Below are 17,555 nucleotides of genomic sequence, written 5' to 3' on the forward strand. Positions count from 1 at the left end.
CTGGAGGAGGTGAACTGGATCCTTAGCAATCACTAATGCACTGAAATTTTCAAGCATTTACCCATCAAATGATTTCTGAACACCCCTCAAGTGCAAAGCATTGTGGCCAGCTTGAGGCAAAACAAATTAGAATATTGACAGCACTACACAGAGCTACAGAGCAAAGGCTTTTGGTTCCCCATAATGTGATGAGCCCAAAGTGTCCTACCTGAGCCTTTAAAGAATTAAGGCCAGAGAACGCAGCCTGGAGGGGCCTTCACAGAGAACTGTACCTTCTTTCTCTGAAGGTCAAACACCTCCACAGAACCCTGCCTGGGACCATCTCTCCAGCACCTCCCAACCTCCCTGCAGAGTTTAAACTTTCACATTCAATCACCCTGGGAGAACTTTCACTCTTGTTATCTCTCAGGCAGAGGTGAGTCACACAGAAAACAATGCAACTGGGTGAGTGATAGCCAATATTATGCACTGAGCTCAGAAGCACACTGTGGCCACCAAGAGTATTGAGACACACACGGGCCTGAGTCCCATCTTACAATGACCCACATCGAAAAGCTTTGCTGGCCTCTATGACAAGCCACATTCATGGGTCAGGTCTGACATGCTATCACACTGTGTGCTATTTAAAGCTCCTGTTGCAGAATGGCTCTACTATGTCCACACCATCGCTACACTTCCTGACGGGGCTGCTGCAGCCAGGGATTGAACATGGTGGGGACATGCAGGTCTGCACCTGTGAGACATGGAGCTCCTCCACCGGGCAGCTTTGACCAAGGATCCCCCTGCAGCCTGTTGAAACATTCTTGGACTTCAGCTACAGCTGTGGCTTTTCCTACCCAAATCTCCTTCCTTTGAGACCTGCAGCATGGTCTGAAGGCTCCCAGCAACTTCTCTTTCTCCACCCTCCTTCTTGTCTTTCATTAATGCTCCTCCAATAAATGTCTTACACATCAAGTCTTGGCATCTGCTTCCCAGCAGTCCCAAATTATAATACACTGTGAAAAATTTTGAAAGGCATCTTTCTTGTGTGCTATGTAGCTTAGGGCTTCTCCTCCAAAAAAAAAATCAACCCCCACTATTTGTACAATGAGGAAAACAGAACCTTCTTCATGTGCTTTTTAGCAAGGTTTAAAGAATATTAATAGACTATATGAAAAAGACTAGCACACCTTAGGAGTTGAATCACATTGAGGGAGCTACAAAATTGAACTGCTGCACCCCCATGACACTGCCAGCAATTACTGGAATTCTATGAGTAAGATACATTGTCCCCTGACCTCAAAGAACTTAGAACTAACCTGGAAAGATAAGAAGGTTAGAGAATAATATGGAATAGTAGTGACATCTGGCACTTAGAGAGTACTTCCTATGTACCAGCCCTGTACTGGGGGCTTTCCAAAAACTCATTTGTTAATTCTCACAATAAGCCTATGAGACAGAATTATTACCATTTTGCAGATGAGAAAAATGAGGCATGGAAATATGAGCTTACCCAAGGTCACAGAGCTGGTCAGTGGCAGACCCTGCTCATAATTTCTACAGGATATAGACACTGAAATGGAATTGTGGTGAAGCAGCACTAGATGGCCACCCTCTCGTGCATCTAACCTGGGCTTCAATCTGAAGGCATTCTCAAGTGATAGGTGCTGACGTTACAACCAACCTGCAGGCGTCACATGAAAGTCATTTGAAGAAGAACAGGGAGAGGCTGTGCTTTTCTGGAATGGAGCCTTCACCCAGAGCAGTAGACACTTATTCTCCATGGCAGGAAAGGCCATCCAGGGAAAAGAAAGAGATGCCAAGGGCCAAAGCAGGAATATCCGGGACATCTGGCAGGGCCTTTCCCAATAGAAGTGTCGGGGGTTTCCACGGCCTATTGCTTAAAGGCAACCAGGACTTTTGTGAATATTTGAGTAGCATGCTGGGTACATTTTGCTCAATGGAAACATTTTGCTTCAAAGGCAAAAAGGTGGAGCTTCAGATTGGAGACAGAGTGAAATTCCCAAACCACCACCACCCAATTCCATCATTTGTAGTGAGATTTTGTTAAAGAAACAGAGACCCAAAAAACGTGAGACTCAGAATCTCCTCTTAGGCAGGAGGACTGTTTTCAGAACAAATGGGTCAAGTGGTGAGTTTCCTGCTATCCAAAACCCAGGCAGGCACCCACAAGGCCTCAGAAAGAGATAAATAGCAGCAAGGGTCAGGACAGATTGAAAAGTGTAAATGGACGTTTTCTACCCAAAAGGCAGCTTCCAAGGTACTACCAGAGCTAAATTAAGACCCAGGTGGTTCAGCCTTCAAAAGCCACCAACGGAAATAGGGAACCTCCACTTTCCACATCTTTTCAAAGACATTTAGAAAAAAGTTACTAGTGAGGCTAAGTCCTCTTAGCCATATGATCTTTTGCTACCAGTGGAAGATGATTAAGAAACACTGTCACAAAGCTAATTAGTTAAGAAGTAGAAGGAGTAAAGCTCCTTTGCAGAAAACTTGAGAAAGGGCTTTCTCTTCTATCTAGTCCAAATCTTTCTGGGAATTTTCCTCCCCAGTGCTCCAGAGTATTTTCCTGTCAATCTCACAACCAAGTAGCATGTTAACCCATTACTCTATTAAGACCTCCCCTCCCCAAGTCCATCTCACATGTTCCCTTAGGATCCTCTACCAGGCACAGAGAATCAACACCCCCCCCCCCCAATCACCATCACCAGCTTCTGGACTGCAGGAAGGATCTGTCTAAGCTGAGGGATCTGGTTGGCTTTCCTGCAACCTGCTACCCACAATGGCCTCTTGAGTAAGTGAAGAAAGATGCTCTGTTTCTGCCTTGCTCATTTCCAAGCTCTTTTTCTCTTATCCATCCAGGTGCTCAGCACTGAGACTGACGGATTCCCCAAGGCTGTGAGCTAGCCCTAGCCTCACCTGGCCCAAAGAAGTCACCTAACTTCCTCTGGGCCTCTGAAATGGTGGCTACTACACAGACTGGGCACTAGAGTTCTATTCTCATATGAGCAAGTTGGCCCTTCTCTTGACTTAACTCATATTGTCTTATAAACAACACCCTTTGTATGGAGAGATTTTGTATTCTAAAGGCTGGCTCCAATAATCCCTCCAAACTGAAAAGCTCTGCATTGGCCCTAATAACATAGCCACCCGCATATAGAACATTTAAAATCTACATAAATTTGCAATGCCCTAGTAGCTTGCCTTGCGGACCCCTCTTACCTTTCCTTATCTAGGTTTACTACCAAAAGCTCTCTCAGTCATTTGTACTCGAGTACATTGAGATTATTTTGCAACTCAGCTTTCCTTCAGAAAACTGTGATTGTATGTAATGCTGCCAAATCTCAGGCTGCATTCTCAATTGAAGGGTTTGGAAGTACTTCTTTTTGCAGTAAACTTGTTTATTTTCAAAAGCATGTTTTAGCAGTAGATTTGGATTGCTAACATCTAAAACTCAACTACAAGTTAGAACTCCAAGGTTCTGATCTTTGCCTGGAGACTTTCTTATTGTGTGACTTTAGATTAATTAGTTCCGGTGCCATCTAGAAACGGCAAGAAGAAAGTTTATTTCGGGGCAGTAGCAATTTGAGATCTTTAGGGGGAGTGTATGAGGCTTCTTTTTCTTTTTCTACTAGAGTGTTAATTTTCTAAGTGCAAAAGGATTTATTTACAAAGTCTTAAATTTTCAAAAACACAAAACTTTTCTAAAGTGCTAATTTTTATGTGATCTCTCTCTCTCTCTCTCTCTCTCTCTCTCACACACACACACACACACACACACGCACACGTGCGCACACACACACACACACAACTTGGAACTTGAATCCTAAATATCCCAATTTAGTCTTAAACTGAGAGACTATCTGTTTATAAAAATCCATACTACACTATGAAACACAATTCCATGACAGTGAATGGCTCTGGGCTTGGCCTTTTACAGGGCTCCAGGTATAAAGAAAACCACTTCATTTATAACTGCAACTCAAAGGGTGGGGATACACCTAGACCTTAACAAGGGCCTTTCCACCAGACCCACATGTTAACAACAGCAGACATGGTAGGATTGGACCCTTATCTGTGGTTATGTCTGGCCATCTGGAGTGATGTTCAATAAAGGTGATTCACAGTACAGTAACTCTGGACCAAAGCCAAAGGCTCGCTCTACCCTCTCCCACACACCCTCATGTGTACAGTGTGTGTTAGTGACAAGATGGAGACGAGGTTCCATGGAAGCAACAGACAGATTCAAGGAGTATTCTCTGATCCTTTAATAAGGAGAACAGATTTTGTATTCAATTGAGACTCTGGCCCTTGAGATTCTATTCTGGAGCTACCTTCTACCTTCTTATAGAATGAAATTTCATAGCCTAGAATAAATCTTTGTGCCTCAGTTTCACCATCTATAAATGGGGCTGGAAGGTGAGAGAAAAAAGGGAGAGTGCTTGATTCCTACTGAAACAGAAAAAAAAAAAAGAATCAGAGAGGCTTATGTTTTTCAAGGATCAGGAAAGCATTTTACTAAGGTCTATAAAACATATAGAAAACACTGGGCTGCTTCTCTCAAACTGTGTTGTAATTAGAAGGAGTTCAGAATGTATCTTTGAACAAGAGAAAATGGAGCTTTCTGATTGTATCAGTTTGATAACCGTAAGCAGTTCACAGTAAGGTAAGGAGGTACATTTTGGCGGAAGCCAACACTGCATTTGATGTATTCTTAACTCAGCTAACAGGCAGGCTTTCAAGCCATGTTATCTGCCCCCACATCTTGACCTAATTTAACAAGTTGCCATGGGAGCCCAGTGAAGGTTGATGCAATTTTCTTATCTTTGGAGAAAGAATGTAACAGTGCAAGAGAATGTGAAAATTCAGTTTGTAACTGATTTCCACACTTACAGTGCAGTAACTAAGACATCATATAAAGAAGTAAAATGTACTTTTTTAAAGATGATATGGGCAAAAGCTTGGTTTGTAGTCTAAGGGTAGGAACATGGAGTTTTCCTAGGTCTGAGACTAAACATCTACCCTTTACTTCATCCTGAGTGGTCATGCATACTTTGGAACAATCAAAATTTAAAATAGAAAACAAGGACAGAACCTGAGATAGAAAATATGTGTAACTCTTATGAGCAAGAAAAAAAAGTATTTCCACCACTTGTACCATGATTTCCATTTTACAAAGGACTTTTTCAAATTTCACCTCATCTTAACATGTTTACATAAAGCCAGACACCCATTTGTAGGCATCTTCATGATTGTCTTTGGTGGGGAGAAGGGCAGAATGGTTATGTTCCATCCTCTTCTCCATTCCCTAGGAGGATACATCTTAAATAAGAAGGGGCTTCAATGAGGGAACAAGATCTGGGAACCACCATGTACTTTGGCCTGTGGTACAGACAGAGGGTGTTAAGCAGACATGGAATACATAGTAAAAATACCAAAATTGGGGCTGCTCCCACACACCTAACACACCCCAACCTTCATTCAGACTACAACAATAAGAGAACCCAGTTTGAGTATAAGGACATTCACAATAACCTGAATTCTGCAGGACAACGAGCCCTTGAGGGATACTGGTTTATCTGCACTCAACATGTGCTCATTTGCTGAAATAATTTATTTGCTATGAATAGGGGATTTTCCTCCCATGTCTAGCACACTGTCTAGCACTCATTTGCTTAATTAATTGATTTGGTTCAACTACATTCTCACACATCTCCTACCAGCAAGATAAGGATGAACAATTCCATTACACTAAAAGAAAAACAGGGTACAAGGTGAATTTGCTTAAAATCACCCAGTGTGTTAGAGCCGAGGGAGCACAGAGGACTTCTGTTTTCTGGGCTATTGTTCTCATTGCCATTTGAGAGAGTCTGCAAAGTTAAACCCCCAACTATAAAGAAGAAACAACAGAAGGGTCAGATACTTAAACTACTTTAAAAAACAAAATTCAAATGGCTGCTTCAGTCTTTAAGCCTTCTAAATGCTCATAAATTTACCTCTCTTCTACTCACTGACTGTTTTACCCCCTAATTGCTAGTGGGGAGGGAGGGAGGGAGGGAAGGAGGAAGGAAGGAAGGAAGGAAGGAAGGAAGGAAGGAAGGAAGGAAGGGAGGGAGGGATGGATGGATGAATGGAGGGAGGAAGGAAGGGAAAGAGGGAGGGGAGAGAGAGCAATGGTGTTGTCAATCATTTTAGAACTACCTTGGGTTTTTCCTTCTCTTTCCAATTAAGCGGCACTTGTCCCTTCCCTCCTCCATCAGTGCATCCCACCAGAGTCTAATTCTACCTACAGGCACTGGCACTCTGGTACATCCTGAGAAACATACAATATACTATTCCTCATTCCAGGTGTCTTTAATGAAAATGGGGTAAACTCTATAAAAATCTGCTATCCAGAGACAGGAGAAGACTCCGTTGAAATGTAGTCCCTACCTATTAGCCAGGTGCAAGCAAAGACCATGGGGATATTTTAGAAAGAATGAAGAGGGGATCCTTCCTCACCTGTGATTCTGTATATAGATCTCGGTTACACAATTCCTGAGCACTGTCCAAGCACACCACACTGGGATCTTTATGGAAGGAAAATAAGTAACGTACACTTGATCCTTAATGGGGGAGTAATTTATCTAAGTGTTTGAGTTTTATTCTCAAAGATAAGTAGGACTTCCTTGGACAGATCCTGAGACTTCCTGCACAACAGGGACCTAGTACTCTCTTAATTAAGATCAGACAGATATGTCCATAGAAGCACAGATTCTGCTGTCTTCTATCACAGAGTCCAAACACTATAACCTGTCCAGGGTAAAGGATACTAGAAGAGAATAAAGGCCTAGACCACATTTGAGTCATCAAAGCCTAAAGCAAGCTCCACCCACAATACGACACATTTTAGAAAACACTGCAATCTTACAGAAAGGATTGGATGAGCAACACATTAACCAACACTCCTTGGACATTTCTCAGACTCTTCACTATTTCCCAGAGTAGGCAGCTTATGTGCTATACAATCCATTTGAACAATCAACTGCTCTGCTCTATTACTAGATTTTCAATCAAAGCCCAAGCTTGCAATGTACATCTTCTGTTTTCTGCCCTCTTTCTTCACTCACTGCTACTATAATTATAGCTTTCACTACTGGGGGGAAAAAATCAACCATAAAGCTAAGTGAGAAAATAAGGCTTCCTATGTAAGTTCAGGATGGATCTGGACAATGTTTAAGGCCAAAAAGAATACGTTTCCCACATTAGAACAGCTAGCCTAATGATAACTGTACTACCACACAGCCTAGCTTGTAAGCCATTCAATTATGCCTTTGAGAAAGGCAGTTGCTGGTTTTGTATTTAAAAAGACCTCCCAAGAGCAGGCCAGAAGATGTCCCTTGATGCCAGGCCACTAGACCAAGTTTCCAGGAACACCAAATCATTATAGCTCCCTTCCCCTAGATATGGAAAAGGCCAAAAATATAAGTTTCCGGACAGTCTTAAAAATTTCCCTTTGGAATAGAATATTATTTGCCTCCAAAAATCAATGGTTACTCACAAGCAGGGTAGTTTGAGAGACTGACAATCTCTTAGAGACATCTTTTTCTACTCCACCAAAAAGAAAGAGTGTGTCCTTTGGTTTCTGAGTAGACAGTACAGTGCCTTCCACTGACCCCCACCCCCATCCCCATACAAATGTGCAGACAGCCTGCCTAGGAAAGAGCAGAGTGCCTACCTGTGTAGCCAGCCAGGGCAGCAGCAGGAATGACAGGCTTGTCCTTGTTGAGGTCAGCACGGTCACGCACATAGTCCTTGAAGGTGCCCTTGGGCTTGTGGTTGGGTAGGGCAGCCGGATAGTCCTCAGAGTCGAAGCTGTCATAGGAGGGGACACGCTGCAGACTGTTGAAAGATGACTGGCTGCTCCAGGACTGGGTGAGGCGGTCGCAACTATCGTAGCTCTCTATGCTCTCAAAAGAGTCCTGGCCCCCGAGTTTACCTGGAGGTAAAGGAGGAGGTAGGAAAAAACAGGGGAGGAGGGATTGGGAAAAACAACTGTAAAAACCCTCATATGGGACAGGTTGCTATTCAGATCTGCAGGAGAGGTGGAAGAATGGAGGGGCTCATTGCAATGAAGCTCCAGATTTTCTCTGGGAGAGGGGGTTGGGCTGCAAACTACAGCGACTGCCATTCTATGCCTGGTTTATAGCTCCTAGTACTGAGATTCAGAGTCAAATGCTGCTCTATCTATTAGAGAGACACAACAGTATTTGGGATCTCAAAAATTCTAAAGTCAGAAATCTCAAAAGCTGAGAATCATACATGTTATTATGGGATTTCCGGTTGATATATTAGAACCAATGAAATAATGAAGAAAACAGAGCAGCATCAGACTAAATCCCTTTTCTAACTCAAGCCAATAACATGATTTCAAAAGTTCCAATTTGGCAAAATATTTTGATCATAAGAAAAAAAATTCCATTAGACTAAGAGCAGATTGACCTTCCTTGGCCTTGGAACTAAAGTGTTATTTTAAACATTTTTTCCCAAATGCTATTTTGAAATGAAATATATATCCTGTCTTTATGCCTTCCCAAATAGAGAAAAAAGTTTTGTGATGCTGTTTCCAGGAAATAAGAGGGGAAAAAAAAAAAAAGAAAAACACTATCACTCTCTTTTAAATTCAAAATCATATTCATTATCCTTTCCAATCTGTACTTGAAATGTATGCTTCATTGCAGAAGTATGGACAGTAAAAAACAAAGAAGCTGATTAAGGAGTTAAGGGCCATAGCAGTGTCAGAAATCCTCTACTCTGTGAGTTGCTTAAGGCACTCTTAACTGACCGCAAGATCATGCAAGTTCATTAATTTCCCAAACCAGGTTATAAACAGCTGCTACGATTGCACAATAGCTCATGGAGAAATTTCCATTGGCAAAAAATGCCATTAAAAAGAGGCTAACAAAGAAAAAATTGAGGAAAATAAATGCATCTAAGAGCTAAAATGTTCCTAGGAATGTTTTGTGTATTTTATGTTCAGAGAATTTTCAGGCAACTTACAGCAAAATATAGACTAGATGGCCACCTCAATCTAGCACATGCCAAGAGGCAAAAGGAGGTAACAAACTTATGCAAAAAGACCTATAAATATTTTCAATTGTTCAAGGCTGGATGATCTATATATTTCAAATTCCAAAATAAGCTTGGCTTGCATAACCTCATATTGATGTGCTTCCAGGGTACTCTCCCCTTTACCAGTGTGGATTGGTGAAACAAATAAGGTTCAAACATGAGCAGGTGCCAAAATTAAAATTAAATTCATAGGAAAATATGCTGCTCTCAAATTTTTTAAAAAAAAGCATAAAACATATCGAAGCTGAGTATTTTTTTAATATAATCCACTGTTGTAGATTTTCTGCAATCCGTATTCCCTCCAGTACCACTTATAATAGAGAGGAGTATTATCTGCTTCATCTCATTCCTTCCTCTCTTCATCCACTGAGGGCAAATTCCAGAAGGCAAATCAAAGAGCTTCATGGAGGGATCAGTCTAGCCTACCACAACCCCTGTCCCATCTGTACCTCTTTATTATCATTAAAAGTAAAGGAGTTGTCTCTTCCAGAAATTCACATTAAATGACTCAGGAAAAATAATCCACCACCAGAATGTGGCCTTGTTATAGTAGAATAGGAAATTTTCTGGCATCTCATAAAAAGGTGTTTGCTCAGACCAACTACTGATTTTAATAGTCATTCAATTTCTCTGTGACACAAACATGCCAAAAGCCTAAGAAAGAGAACTTACATTTTTGTTAAGAACATCCCACCAAGTCACCAATGTTTAGATACTATCAATGCTTAAGTCTGCTGAAATGATTCTTATCTCTATTAGCCACCTTTATATTTGGAGGGCAAGGAGATTGGAATTTCCACAAGCAAGACAGTTGAGTTTCCAAGGAGTCCAATAAGCAAGGGCACTAAACTAGGCCATCACCACTCTCTGGCAACCTCTCAGACGTGAGCCAAATGCAACTTGGTTGAGAACTGTGGTTTATAGCAGAAGGCAGCTTTCATTTTAGCTCTATTTCACAACCTTAGAGCTGGAAACATTCATTTACGGGTATTTTCTCCAAAAATGGGTTGAATCCAACTGGATTAGACGTTTGGTTCTGCTACTGTGCTCACGCAGGGAAGCACATGACCTCTGAGATGTCCACAGGCCAGCTTCTCTGAGAAATGCCTCAGCAAGGTCCTTCTAAAGCTATCCGACTCCACGAAACAGACCTCAGAGCACTCATAACAGTAGATGGGAGACCTACAGCAACCCGCTGAACAGACTAGCACAAAGACAGTCCTTAGAGTCCCAGTAAGTGGACAGAGAAGCACTTTGTATACTATAATGCAGTATATGAATACCATGATTATTAATAACAATCTGCTAACAGTAATGCTTTCAGTCTGGACCAATCACACCATCTCAGATTCAGTTGGCCTTTGGAATTGGTCTTATTTGCAGCACTTCTAACATACAAAAAGTGGACCTGCACAAAATGGTCTTTCCCTTAAGTTTTTGCGGCCTAAAGCTTGGAGGGAAGAAGTGAGTGGAGCCAAAGAAAAATACCTCATATTCCTTTGCAAGGGTCATTTTTGGTTTATAATCATTAGTTTGGGGTTGAAGGGGTGGTGGGGACCAAAACCAAGAACCAAGAAAAGGAGAGGGAAAAGGGGACAATTACACAAATGCAAAGCCAGACCCAATTTTAAAACAATGTGACAGTAGATCTATCCAAAGTTACAATATGGCTGAACCCCAAACCCACAATTCAGTCTCATTACACATATGCAGAGAAAGCACCATGAGAAAGTTGTTCTAATGCTTTGTTTGACCTGCCTGAGAAGAAAGACACACACACACACTTGTGTGAATGTATTTAAATAGACATGCACCCAAAATAAAAGACACTCAGAAAGGGGAAGGCAGAACTGGTGCCGCCCATCCCCTTTGGTCTGAAAACACAAACACCCTGGGGCCCTAAGAAGGACAATTATGGGTTCTGATTTTTGCAGGGACTTTCCCTGCACAGGGCCTGTTGGATATCCCAAGGCTTGCTAGGAGGAAGTGTGAGTCTGAACGATTAAAGAAGATGACAGTATGTATGGCTCAGAATGTGCACTGGTGATCTTCAAAGTAAGGGTGTCTTGGGATCTCCTCCCAAAACCACAGAACGGGCATCACAAGAAGTCAGTCATTGAAACAGAAATCATTAATAGGCTGGCTCAAGTCTGACGTCTGGGAGCAAATGCTTCATCAATCACTTGGCTTAGCTTTCTCCTGTCCCTCGTTCTACTTATAATTCTTTCCCATTTATCCATCAGAAAAATCAACCTTTCTAACTTTTCAGAAATCAGCTAGCTCTTTCTTGGATGACCAAGCCCCTTCTTATAACAGACAGCATTTTTCTCAGAAACAAAACAATCTGGACACATTTTGACGTGGGCAATACCTCTGAGTGTTCTGCCCTGATCTTCAAAGTTGGGTTGTTATTTTACCTTTCTTGCTTCATGTCAACCAACTCTATTTTGAAACATTTACTTCACTGCCAGTGAATGTTTTATCATTATTATAATAGCCGTGTCAACAAGACTACCTTCTTTTGGAAGCCTCTGGCCACCTCTTTCCCTGATCCTCTAACTAAATACACACTTTCACCACACTGTTGATGAGTGGTTCCAAATAAACTGTTGGTTAACCATCTTGTATCTTCCCAAACCAAAGAAGTCACAGGAGGCTAAAGATCTCAGGCTAACAGTAGAGGTCATTCCAGGTACCAAGACAGGTTCTAGAGTCTGACTCAGGAATACAGTGGAAAGAACAGCAGCACATATGCAAAGCTTACAGGTTTTTCAAGATGGTCATGATTTTCTTTATGAATCAATTTTTCTTTATGTATATCTTGAGCAAAATCCTCTCAAAGAGAAAGCCCTTAAAAATGACCAGATTCAAACAGAGTTATTATTTGGATAGAGATCAAATGAAAGTATTTATGTAAAATGTCTACCAACATTTTTGACACTCAATAAGTGTCTAAAATGACTTATCCAAATAAGCCATTTGATTGTTTATCCTACCAAACTTAAATTATTCCATGGACCCTGAGGGTCTTTGTCATCATGATAGACATGACTGCAATTCCATGGAAAAGTCTCAACCTGGACATTCTAAGTTGGAAAGGCTGAAGCTAAGGAATCTGAAGGGCTAATAATGAGGAGGGAAAATTAGGACCTGAAAATTTCACAAAAGTAGGTAATTCTTAGAAACCAAAGAGCTTTTATAGAAGACAGCTAACCTACCCCGACTGGTCCTCCCCATGCACATGTTGTCTGGGGTTACAACTTCTTGTTTGATGGCAAAGTAGTCAGTCTGTAAGGTGTCTGTCTGGAGAGGGTCCCGCAGAATGACGGAAGGGTAGTCGTTCTCATACTTGAGGGAAAGGAGCTCCTCCGAGCTGATGGGATGGAGGGTCTGGTATGATTCTGTGATGAAGCTGGGCTCTGAGAACTCAGATGGAGGGACGCACTGAGCATGCTCAATACCGTAACCTGGAGATGGAGAACATTTGCAATTAGAGAGAAGAGAAATGTGTACCTAAAAACAAGCAGCTCTTTACCACCCACAATGGCTAGTTACCTTAGAGAATAAAAGGGAAAAACTTTGTCAGAAGGCCTTGGGTTTTTAATCTCACTGTGACCCTTGATAAGAAACTTCCTTTTTCTAACTTAATTTCCTTATCAATAAGAGAGATCAAATGAAAGTATTTATGTAAAATGCCTACCAACATTTTGACACTGAATAAGCTCTTGAGATAAGGCAGCTAATATCATTGCTGTTACTGGAATAAAAATTTAACAATATTACTGCTTTATTGGAATAAAAATTTAAATAAAGTAAAAAGGTAAAATGAAAATAAACCTGTTTAGGACTCCCTTTGAAAGTGAGGCCATAGATAAGAAGAGTCCTGCACTAATTCTGCTCCTCTAGTCACCTCTCCAGGACTTAGCTATTCTTAACTATAAAGCATAAATCTGTTTTCTGGCAAAGCTATATGGTATGCTCTTAAAAGAGGATTTCAGAGGAAATATTGTCATCTCTACTAGTAAAAAAGGAAAGAACAAGGCCAAGATCAAATCCCTAACCCAATCCTCTAATGGCCACTATAGTCTATAGGATCAAATAGATCAAAAGTTTCGGGGTCAAGTTGCAATGTTGTTCCTCTGTAGTATCTAAGAACTTGCAAATTCATATGGCAGGTATATAGGTTGAACCACTATATTTGTAAGAAGTAATTTTAAAAATAACAAACAGTCTACAGTTAAGAAAATACTATTTTCCATGGAATTACCACAAAGGAGGCTGAGATCAACTGAGATGAAACTTTTCCTAGGGTCCCATTATAATGAGCAAAGTGAAGGAAGAGGAGGAAAGATGCAACTTACTAATGAAGTAATCCGAGGTATAGCGGGATTCTGGATAGGCAGAGTTGACTCCATTAACTTGATACGGTTTCACATCCTCTGCAATGGACAGGGTAGGGAGTGAGATAAAGAAGTCAGCACACAAGTAACACTTGGCCTGAAAGGATCTTGGATCCAAGGACCACAATGACCTCAACTCTTTTTCTAAGAAATCTGCAAATTCATTAACTGAGTTGGTGTCTGAGTCTACCCTGGCTGGGGCCTTGTCTAGGGATGAGATCACGAAAGTATGGCTAAGTTTATTATTTCAGTAGCTGCAAAATGGGATTTAATATCTTGGAAAGAGAATCAGTGAGTAATCACCCAGGGTTGGGAAAACACTCAACCCTGCCTCTCGATGTCTTTCTGCAGTATGTACAAGTATCATGTTAGAGATTAGAATCAAAGGCTTGACTCTGTGTCAGCAGGTTACCAACACTACCTAACCCTCAAATTGATTGATGCAAAACCTATTCAGAAATACACTGCAGTCTTTAGGCAGGTAGATCTTATATCCTCCATTTCTTCTCACAGATGTCTGGGTTTTGTTCTGTGTTTTCCCCATTGCTCTCAGAATTCAAGTTCAGGCCCAGACAAGAAGTGGGGACACTGGTAAGGTGACTCCACTTGGTGAACCACGAGGGCTTGTGTAAAGGAAGAGGAGAGCCACATAGTCAAACTGCTGCCAGATGCCGACTTCCCAGGGAAGTAGAAAGGAATGGAGAGGAAGAGTAACCAAGGACAGAAATGCTTTCTACCAAGCCACTGTAAGCTTAGAATCCTCCAGTTACCCTAAAATCAAATAGGGTAGCCTCTGACTCTTTTTTGGAGCCATCTGACTATAACAATCAGACATAAAGACAGCATGTTGGTTTAGGCTTTTCCTCAGGTATTTGCTAGCTTCTTGGGAGCAAAGGCTGATGGGTAAACAAGTTTATGCCTGCACGGGTGAAAAAAAAAAACAAAAACAGTTCCCAGTTGAGATAAAATGATTAAACTTTGTTTTAGTAGCTTATCAGATTGAAACATCCCCTGTACCTTTGGCCTTCCACCCCACCCCAAACAGCTATGTTCTTGGGTGCTGTGTGGCTTTGGTTTCATGACAGAACTGAAGCTATAGCCTCAGTACAAACATCTTGCTCTTCTCTTCAAGTACATGAATCTGAAGAGGGATGATTTTTCACTGCCTATCGTGATGGTTTCTATTCTCAAACATACTCGATTGCAGCCTACGCCTCTTAAATACCCTTATGCTATTTCTTTGCCAAAAGGCAGGCCAAATCTGTCTGAGGGTCCAGGAGCTCCACATGAATCCACGTTATCACAGAAAGAACACAGGGTAGGAAATCAAATTTTTAAAGCCAGTCTCAGCAACTTAGCAAGATTCTAAGCAACTTAGTGAGACTCTGTCTCTAAATAAAATATAAAAAGGCTCAGTGGTTAAACACCCCTGGGTTCAATCCCTGGTACCAAAAAGAACATCAGATGCAGTTGTACATGTCTATAATTCCAAAGTGACTGGGAGGATCACAAAATAAAAAATTAAAAGGGTGTGGGATATAGCTCAGTGGTAAAACATCCCTAGGTTCAATCCCAGTACCACATAAATAAATAAATACATACATACATATATACATACACACATACATACATAGACCCCAAAAAAGTTAAATGAGAAAAAAGATTTAAAAGATAAATCAAAAAGTTTAAGGAAATGAGTGGTTAATTGAGGAAATCACCTAACCTGAGCCTCATTTCACAGACCAGGACCATAGTAGTCCTTGTCCTTTCTATCTCACGGGGTTATTTTGATAATACAATGAGAAAATTTATTTTAAAGCACTTTGTAAACAAGGAGACACTACATAGATATTAATTATAACCACGATCAGGGCAGGTTTAGACACCCCGAGAGCACCTGGCAGCTCCATTACGATAAACAGAGGGAAACATTATATTTGTAGAACATATCTGGGTTACACGGTCTGGTGAAATATGTTGTTGTGTTTAGAAGCCAGCAGTTAAATCAGATCTGCAAGGAGTCTGCCATATCATATCCCTCTATAAACAGGTCGCTCGTGTCAACACCTAGGAGTGGGTGTGCGTGCAGCTATACCAAGAGCATGCCAGTGCTCTGAGAAGACTGCGAAACTGCCTGCCAGCCCTGGGTAGCAGCAGCCACAGAAAGATTCACTCGACTGTTGATTTTGTTCATTTATTTATTATTTATCAACAGAAAGGCTGAAGAGACCGAATCAAGATCATACTTCTGTGCCCTGAAGAATCTAATTTGGGTCTCTCTTGAGCACTGCAGGAGTGGAAAATATTCTTAAACAAAGAAAGGCATTATATGGAAACAAGAGTGCTAATCCTGAGCTTTGCACCCTTCCCCCGGTGTCTGTGCCAAGGGCTGGAGTTGGTGGACCACAGGGAGAGGGTGGGCCTGGGTTAGAGAGGGCAACAGGCTTCTAGGCTTACAGTCAGCTGGAGGGCACTGCTGACTGCTGGTAACTGCGATTTATTTTAAGAAGAAATACAGAAAAATAAGTGCAAAAACACCCAAGTTTGCCGCCTATTGCTGTTTCTATACTCAGCCAGGGCTGTGGGACATGAGTCACTTGGTCCAAAAAGGTTGGAGGAGGCCGGTAGGGAAGGCCATGTCATTACAAGGTTGCGACACAGCGTCCTGATATAACCTCAGTTGCTGCTCCAGATGTAAAAGGTATTCTGCACCATGAATACCCATCCAGTTAGCGGGCAGAGAGGCCTGTCTTATTAATGACCTCAGAAAAACTAAGCTTTTCTGTAGATGTGACCAGGTATTATGTGGTTGTAGATCAAGGGAGCATTAAGAGTTCCAGGGGGAAAAAGAAGTCCCAAAACTATTCCAGGGTTGGCTGTAGACATTGCTTGTTCAAATAGTTCACGGCTCTAAGAGAAAAACTAAAAACTACATCCGAATTTTGCCCACCAAGAAGTTACAGGAGTATAAACATGCTAAAGATAAAAATCTGAACTCCCAGTAGAAGAAAAAGAAACAATCACACACTGAGTACCTGCTAAGTGTCAGGCACAACCCCAGGCACATCCCCATGGGCCACTTAAGCCAAAGTTGGACACCCACAGATAATGGTACTGGTGTCCCACCACTGGGTCAGTCCTACTTACTTGTACAGCAACTTCACACCCCACCCCCCCAAAAAAAACCACACAAACAGTTGTCACACATGTACCTTTTTGCAGGATCTCTAGATGTTCCCATAAGATGTCCCCAACAAAATCCGGAGCCAGCTCAAGGAAGCAGTCTTTACCGAGGGCACAGAGGGCTGCTCCATTCATGCAGAACTTTTGAAAGTCCACACCCTTCAGACTGAACTCATTCACAGCCCACATCACCCAATCCCGAACATGGGTTTCGGTCCACTGCCGAGGGTCTGAGGAAAGACAGCAAGAAAGGTGGAGTAGATTAGGCTCTGGAAGAGATGCTAAAGGATCCGTATGTATCTAAGGGCACTATCCTATCCACTGAATTAGGAAGCACCAACCTGTGAATTCAAACCACGAGGTGCCTCCATAACCCTCCTCTCTATCTTCAACATTCAACCTCCTCTATTTTGCCAGCTAGGAGGAACTGTAGTCAGCCACAAAGTGACCTATATGTGAGTATTTCCTGCCTTCCATTCAGGTAAGGCTTTCCATGAATCTCCTCTCTCACTGTCTTATTTCTATTAGGCTTTTTTAAAAGCTCACACAAGGGAATAAATGGCTTCTTTAATAGCAGTAACAATAAACTGAAGTGTTTTCTACAAATTGCATATAGCTTTCCCTACTCTTAACACTTATAATATACTTCGGATCATTATTCTCAATTATTTTTATCTTAGTCAATGATACTTAGTAATAATTGTAGCAATTAGTATTTCTAAGTCATTCGAATGGCACTTGGAAATGACATTACGTGCCTATATCATTCTAGGTACCCAGCCAAGTCTGTTCACATCACAGGCTCTGCTTTGAGTAGCACTGTAGTACAGACTATATATAATCTTCTTACATGACCTGAGG

General features: G+C 41.6%; 1 protein-coding gene across 5 annotated transcripts in view; it reads right to left on the minus strand.

Annotated features, from left to right (window-relative positions):
• The window catches only part of Ets1 (ETS proto-oncogene 1, transcription factor), a 129,817-nt gene that overhangs the window by 14,048 nt on the left and 98,214 nt on the right, over window positions 1-17,555 (minus strand). For all 5 annotated transcript variants that reach the window (XM_026392404.2, XM_026392406.2, XM_026392409.2 and 2 more), the window contains 4 exons: window positions 16,724-16,924; window positions 13,473-13,550; window positions 12,330-12,578; window positions 7,718-7,978 (listed from right to left, as the gene is read on the minus strand). In XM_026392404.2, the coding sequence (XP_026248189.1) occupies window positions 7,718-7,978; window positions 12,330-12,578; window positions 13,473-13,550; window positions 16,724-16,924 (789 nt within the window). The remainder of the gene's footprint in view (window positions 1-7,717; window positions 7,979-12,329; window positions 12,579-13,472; window positions 13,551-16,723; window positions 16,925-17,555) is intronic.

The sequence above is a fragment of the Urocitellus parryii genome, chromosome 4 (genome assembly GCF_045843805.1).
Source record: "Urocitellus parryii isolate mUroPar1 chromosome 4, mUroPar1.hap1, whole genome shotgun sequence".
NCBI classification, from domain to species: domain Eukaryota; kingdom Metazoa; phylum Chordata; class Mammalia; order Rodentia; family Sciuridae; genus Urocitellus; species Urocitellus parryii.